The sequence below is a fragment of the Mauremys reevesii genome, linkage group 5, assembly GCF_016161935.1.
Source record: "Mauremys reevesii isolate NIE-2019 linkage group 5, ASM1616193v1, whole genome shotgun sequence".
In the NCBI taxonomy this organism is placed as follows: domain Eukaryota; kingdom Metazoa; phylum Chordata; order Testudines; family Geoemydidae; genus Mauremys; species Mauremys reevesii.
Genome location: NC_052627.1, coordinates 117,088,741 through 117,095,658, shown reverse-complemented (window position 1 = coordinate 117,095,658; position 6,918 = coordinate 117,088,741). Strand labels below are relative to the sequence as shown.

The 6,918-nt window shown below is 44.1% G+C and overlaps 1 protein-coding gene across 1 annotated transcript; it reads right to left on the bottom strand.

Moving 5' to 3' along the window:
* Positions 1-449: 449 nt before the first annotated feature.
* GPR78 (G protein-coupled receptor 78) lies at positions 450-6,640 on the bottom strand. The gene is made up of 3 exons (XM_039539171.1): positions 5,973-6,640; positions 5,327-5,440; positions 450-687 (listed from the first exon to the last, which is right to left on the bottom strand). The coding sequence occupies exons 1-3, from the start codon at positions 6,638-6,640 to the stop codon at positions 450-452; spliced, it is 1,020 nt and encodes a 339-aa protein (XP_039395105.1).
* Positions 6,641-6,918: the final 278 nt, after the last annotated feature.

Below are 6,918 nucleotides of genomic sequence, written 5' to 3'. Positions count from 1 at the left end.
ATGCCGTAGGCTCCAACAGTCCCATAATCTTTGCTTTAAGAGAGTAGGATGCTGGATCCTCAGTAAAATTCCAGGCATCTGGAATGTTATAGGCTTTAAAAGTTAAACCCCAAACCTTGAACTTACTCCACTTGCCAAGAAGCAGTCAATGCAGAAGGCAAAGCAGTAGCTAGGCAGAATCACCTCTGCCCATCCCTGACAGTCTCTCTGCGGCCACATTCTGTACTAAATGCAGACAATGGAAGAGCCTGTTTTGAAAGCCCACAATCAAATGCATTGCAGGAATCCAGCTTTCATATCCAAAAGGTATGCTTTACCATTGTCCAGTCAATGTGATAGATCAGGTGATATTCTTTTCATACACCTCTACCCCGATATAACGCTGTCCTCGGGAGTCCTTCTGGTGGCAAAAGTCAGACCTAACTTGAAGACTAATGACTGTCAGGATGTTAGCATGTTCTGTGTAAGCAATAATCATTTTCAGTGTCTAGAGAGCTGTTGTAGCCAGATGAAGGATACAGATCCCTTTTAAGTATCCTATTGACAATGTTGATCATGACTTTCTTGTACTGTTGACGTAAAAGAGAATAAACAAATGGATCTGATGCAGCCTTACTGTAGGTGAGGCACTTGCTTACAATCCCCCAGTAGTAGTTTATGGTAACAAAAGGAAGAAGTTCTATCAACCTGTTAAACATTAACAAAGAGGAAAAGCTGAATGATACATCCACACTAGCAAACCGTTCAACTCACATTTTCAGGCATAATAGCATCTTAAGAATTAATTTTTATACTATGCAGCACCCGAGGGGATGATCCTGCAGTCAATACACAGGTAAATTTACGGGCGATTTTCCTAAGGACAGCCATGAGGACGAAAAAGTGTATTAACTATATATTTAAACACTGAGGTCACATATTCCCATGTCTTGTATACAAAGAAGTGTAGCAACTTATTGCAAAACCTGCTGCCTAATTCTACTTGGTGAGCTGTCCTAGCAATTGGCAATATATTCAAGATCTCAGTACTGTCTGACAAGGTTTTGCCTTTCTGACTGCTTCCCTCTCCCTAGGCAAGCTGTAGAAAGACATGTAAGATGTACTACGGTGCTATATATTAATATATCCTTATGTAATGATATTGTGAAATGTTACGTACACCTCTACCCCGATATAACACGACCCGATATAACACGAATTCGGATATAACGCAGTAAAGCAGTGTTGCGGGGGCGGGGCTGCGCACTCTGGAGGATCAAAGCAAGTTCGATATAATGCAGTTTCACCTATAACGCAGGAAGATTTTTTGCCTCCTGAGGACAGCGTTATATCGGGGTAGAGGTGTATGAAAAGAGAATACATGATGCACTGGTGTGATATAAAGCACCTCAAGATAATACACATTGTCTCCTGGACATTTGCTCTCATTCTCGATCATTCAGACTACTTCCCCTCTCTTTTGCAATCACAAGATATCCGTGGGAAAACTACTGCAATTGCTTACTTGGAAAAGTGAAACTGGGAAAGTATTTATGCATTTTTAACTGTCTGTTAATATTATTTAGCAGATGGAAACAAGGAAGAGATGTCATTGCTATGTGACCAGCTACCTGTCTTTACACCACCACCACCATGTGCTCTGTGAATCACCAGTAGTCACTGAACCACGGGTTTAGAATCTTGGGCATAAAGACTTTGTCAGCATGACTTTGGGATGGGTGCGTTAATCATGAGTAAGGCAGTGAGTCTGTCATGGAGGTCATGGAAGTCACGTATTCTGTGATTTTCTGGGATCTCTGTGACTTCTGCAGTGGCCAGTGCGGCAACTCGGCCTGCCCCCGGGCCAGCTGCACTGATGTGTGAGGGGGCTTTGATGTGTGAGGGGGCTCAGGGCTGAGGCAGAGGGTTGGGCTTTGGGTGCGGGAGGGGGCTCAGAGGTGGGGGGCTCCCCGGAAGCAGCAACATGTCCCTCCCTTGGCTCCTAGGTGGAGGTGTGGCCTGGTGGCTCTGTGCACTGCCTCCACCTGCAGCACTTCCCCCTGCAGCTACCAATGGCCACACTGCCGGCCCTCACCTCCTCCTCAGCAGCAGCGGGAGTCCCATGTCACTACCCCAGAGCACCCGCAGTACCTCTGGGCCTCCCAAGTTTTAGTCAGGGGTATATAGTAACAATTCATGGACAGGTCACAGGCCGTGAATTTTTGTTTAGGGCCATGACCTGCCCATGACTTTTACTAAAAATACCTGTGACTAAAATGTAGCCTTAATCATGAGTGGTGAAACTGTAACTGAGTTAAGCAGGTCATCTCAAATGAGTGACAATAAACGGCATACAGAACACCATACTATAACATCTTGTATTCTGCCTATGTCACATCTGCTACTGAAAAACTCTTTTAATAAAGTGGAGAGGTTTCTTTACAAAATTATTTGTACAATTTTTCATATCTATTCACCCACAAAGCCTTAATTACCATGGGGCCAACTGCACAGAGCTCAGAAGACACCATAAATACCTTTGAGACTGACCTAACCTAGCTTTTCTATACATTAAAATGTAATGATTTTGAAGTGTGATCTCCCAGGCATTCCCAGAGCTAGGAATGAGGTCTTAGTCTCTTTAGGAAGCTTGGAATTTCCTTTTTCTTGTAGTACAAAGCTCTCATTTTCAGGGCTGAAGAATATTGGATTTTAAAGTTATATGCCTATAAAACCTGGCACACATTCAGGACTGAATCTTGCCGATCCTGGGCCTCAGATAGGTGAAATACTGCAGCAAATTCCACAGCTGTGTGTGTGTGCATAGGGTGGGGAGGGGAGCACACTTCTCTGGCAAGTGGATTTAAAGAAGGTAGCTGATATCTGTAGCTGCTCCAGGGCTTGGAATGTCAGAACAAGTCTCAGGGAGATGGATTAACGACATAAAGCAGGCAAGGAAGTCAAAAAGTGCATTATAAATCAGTGTATCATGTGGATCTGCAATTTATCACATAGTACGTGGTTCTTCAGTTTATCCTGTATTGGATATCACCTCCACATATGGTATATATGCTTGATCTTTACAAAATGAATATTTTTGTAGAACACTGTCAAACAGAAGAACTGTATATATAGATATACTTGAGTATGTCTGTGTATTATATAATAGATTATGGTCCCAATCCTAATCTAAAGTAAATGGAAAAACTCCCATTGACCTCAGTGAGCTAAAGGGTAGTGATGATAGCAATGCTGTTATAGCAAGGATGAACTTCGTCCATTGGGTTTAGTCCCAACAGACAAAATTTATTGTTGATTTCCAAAATCTCATTAACATTTCTGAAGTTAGGGGCAAATCCTGATCTCAGAGCATAACCTGAGTAGCGAGGCAATGTGCTGGGGAATCCTCTATCCCAGAGCATCCATGAAGACTGTTCTAACTCAAAGGCTGGTGTGGTCTCTGTGGACCCGACACAGCCCATCAAGTGGGGAAAGAACGGAAGGTCTGCATGGCAATAAATATTCCAGCCCTACCTCAACCTTCTCCCTGGCCTAACCCTGCAAGGAGCCCTCATAGATGCCTATGTAGCCCTCCCCAAATCCTTTCCATTCTGCTGCCCTCTGAGGCCATGGGAGCAGGGACAGAATTCACCCCTTGATAAGTGCATTTTAATTTTCTTGCTACTGACATATGCAGTGTCACTTAGTGCATTAAGAAAATGCATTATTAGCTGACATTTACATAACACCTTGTCTGGGGAATGGAGTGGCTTTCTGTTTCAATTGTTTATGGGAAATATTTCAGAATTAAAAAGTGTCTGGAGGCCGGGATTTGCTGAACAGGGTATAATACAGCCTGAATGAAGATGGCAGAATCCATCCTTTGCTTGGTATAGAGTTTTAGCTTGATGGTCACAATAATGAACAGAAAATGACTCATAAGGTACTGAACATTAATCAATTAACCTTTTAACTTTCTGGTGTCGAGTTAATATTTGTAACAATTCTTCCAGAAGAAGGGGAAATGCAGCTGCCTAGCCAATCGAGCAAGAACCTTTCAACTAATAAAAAAGTGAAATAATAAAAAATGTCATCTCAAAAGTTAAAACATACATAAGCTAAGGCTGGAAAAATTGAGAACAATTTATATGGTCTGTCCTTCAAAGTTTTCCTTGGTCCAGCTGTCCCATTGAAGCCAAGTGTGGTAGGAACAGGATGAGCGAAGATGATGGACTAAGGCCCTAATTATGCAAAATCAGCATACTAAACTCAAGATTTTCAGAAGTTAGTAGTGTTTTCAGTGCCTCAGTGTTTGGGTCTCCAGCCTGATGTGTTTCAAAGGGCCTGATTTTAAGAAGATAGATGCTCAACACTTTCTGAAAATCAGGTCCCTTCAAGGTATCATAAATTGGTCACCCAAAAAAATTCAGGCTCCCACAAAAAACAAGTCACTTTTGAAAATCATGACTCAGTTTCATCCATGTTAAAAATAATGGGCTGGATTCTCAGTTGGTGTAAATCAGTGTAGTTCCATTGGTTTCTACTCTGCTGATTTACACTAGCTGAAGATCTAGTCTGCTGACATTTTAACTAACCTCTGATTTAAACTGGATATTTTTTAGTGTTTAGGAGCTGACACTTCCTGGAAAACTATCCTGCACCATTGAAGTTAGTGGGGGTTTTGCCACTGACTTCCATGGGCACAGGATTAAATCCTAGATTATTTCATCAATAATATTTCCCGGCACAACAACTATGGGCCAGATCATCAGCTGGTGAAAATCTTTGTGGCTCCATTTAAGTCAGTGAGCTTCAACCAGTTGAGAATCTAGTCATATGCCTCTAAAAAGCACACGCACACATACATACATACATATATTGGAAAAACTGTCCCTGCTTTACTGTTTATTTTAACCTTCAGTGCCTGAGTCCATCTTTGGACTAAGTAATGGAGGTGCTGCTGATAAGCCAGACTGCTAAAAAACCCCAATGAGATGTGATGAACTTCTGGTTTCAGTCCTAAAAGCCCACTCTTTCTGAGAGAGGCATCTATACCTTGTTGTAAAAAAGCAAACAAAAAGATCTTATAAAACTGCACGGTCTCATATTACTTTATCAGTTTACCAATTAATCTGGTTTAGCTTGATTTGGCTCCCTATGTTTATATGTTCATATTTCCCCAAATCTATCACCCTTCCTCCAACCCAGTATCCCCAATGACTTTTAAGGTTTGTTTGTTTATTGTTATCATCTCAATGTTTTTTTGCTGTCCCAGGAATCTTGGGGTAGCTTATTCTTGATGGCATATTGCTCCCAAAGGCTCCCGGAAGAGGCAGGGAGTACTAACCTGGTGATAATGTAAGGAGCAAAGCAGATCACGAAAGACCCTATAAAAATACTGATTTTCTTAGTAGCCCGCTGCCGCCTCCTTTTCTGCTCATTAAGACAACGCTGTTTGACGCTGAAAAGGGAAAATAACAATCACTGCGTTAAGACAAGAGGTGAGGAGACTCTTGAGACAACAGTAAAGTCTGCCATCGAGACTCGGTTTCAGGTGCGGGAACTTGTCAAATGAAGGGTATGCAAACATGCCGAACAAAAGCCCTGAACCCACCAACCCTCTGGATACTGTTAGCGATATAAACACCCGTGAGGGACTCAGCCATTCAGTGTCCTGGCTTTTCTGGGAACCTTCGCTTCCCGTTTAAACAAAGCTGCCTATCAATATGTAGCCACAGGCTTCTGACACTAAATGAACAGATGAATTAATTAAACAGCCTTTGAAGTTAGAAAAGAAACGCTGCACGAGAAGGGGCCATCATGTCTGCAGGACATGAATGAAAGCGCCAAAAGGTGCTCAGGAAAGCAAGACATGGCTTTTGGGTCCTTAAGGGAGAGGGTGATTTCAAACACTGTGAACATATCGGAATTAACACACACACACACACACACACACACACACACACACACACACACACACACACACACATTACCTGGGATGGATATCTACCAGCAAAACCAGCGTTTGCATTGTAATAATGTCTATCCTTTTGCAGTGGAACCTGGCCACTTTAAACACCTTTAAGTAGGTGAAACACAGTATCACCAGGGACAGCATGAAACTGGTGGCGTGAAACACGATGGTGAACACGGTAAACCTCCTCCTCTCTGTCTCTTCTCCCAGGTGCAAGGTGCAAGAGGCATACACGTTGCTATAATCTACCCACGAGAAAAACAAGGAGACCAAAGGGAAGGTCAAGGAATGAATCCAGGAATAGCTCATCAGAAGCACGGCGTCTTTGTACCGCATCTTGCTGGTGTAACTCAAGGGGAACACCACCGCAATCCACTTGTCTATGCTGAGGGCTGCCATGCTCAGCATGGTGTTGGAGGTGAGGAAAGTTTCTAGGAAGCCCACCGCCTTGCAGATGCAGTCACCGACGGGCGGCTGGTTTCTCAGGATCCCCAGCAAAGTGAAGGGCATGTTTAAGACTGTCAGGAGCAGGTTGCAGAAGGACAAGTTCACCAGGAAGACCCCGGGGACTTGCTTGCGGAGCTCGGTACTGTAGATGAAGCATAGCAGCACCAGCAGGTTGGACAGCAGAGAAATAACGAGCACCAGCACCAGGAAAAAAGCCAAGAGAACTCCTGCCAAGTCCATTTCTTACCAGGTAGCCATGCGCCCCTTGGTGAGCAGAGGGTAGGCTTCAGAGATGGAGCGGCAAGGGGACATGGCAGGTGCCTCTCGGGGGGAAATCCAGGGATCCCCAGGCATGTTGGTGGAGGCTCTGGGTGGATCTGAAGCTCAGGCTGCCGGAAAGCACAGGCGACCGGCCAGCCGGCGCTGTCCAGGGTCCTGACACGATCCCACCTTCTCCCTAGGTCGCGCCCGCCCTGCCCGCTTCAAACCGCCCGCAGAAGTTCCTCCCTTCCCGTTCC

Coding starts and splice junctions, on each gene's coding strand:
- GPR78 (XM_039539171.1), bottom strand. CDS start 6,640: ATGGACTTGGCAGGAGTTCTCTTGGCTTTTTTCCTGGTGCTGGTGCTC. Junction 5,441..5,972: donor CTGGTAGATATCCATCCCAG/GTAATGTGTGTG, acceptor TTCCCTTTTCAG/CGTCAAACAGCGTTGTCTTA. Junction 688..5,326: donor GCTCCTTACATTATCACCAG/GTTAGTACTCCC, acceptor AATGTTTAACAG/GTTGATAGAACTTCTTCCTT.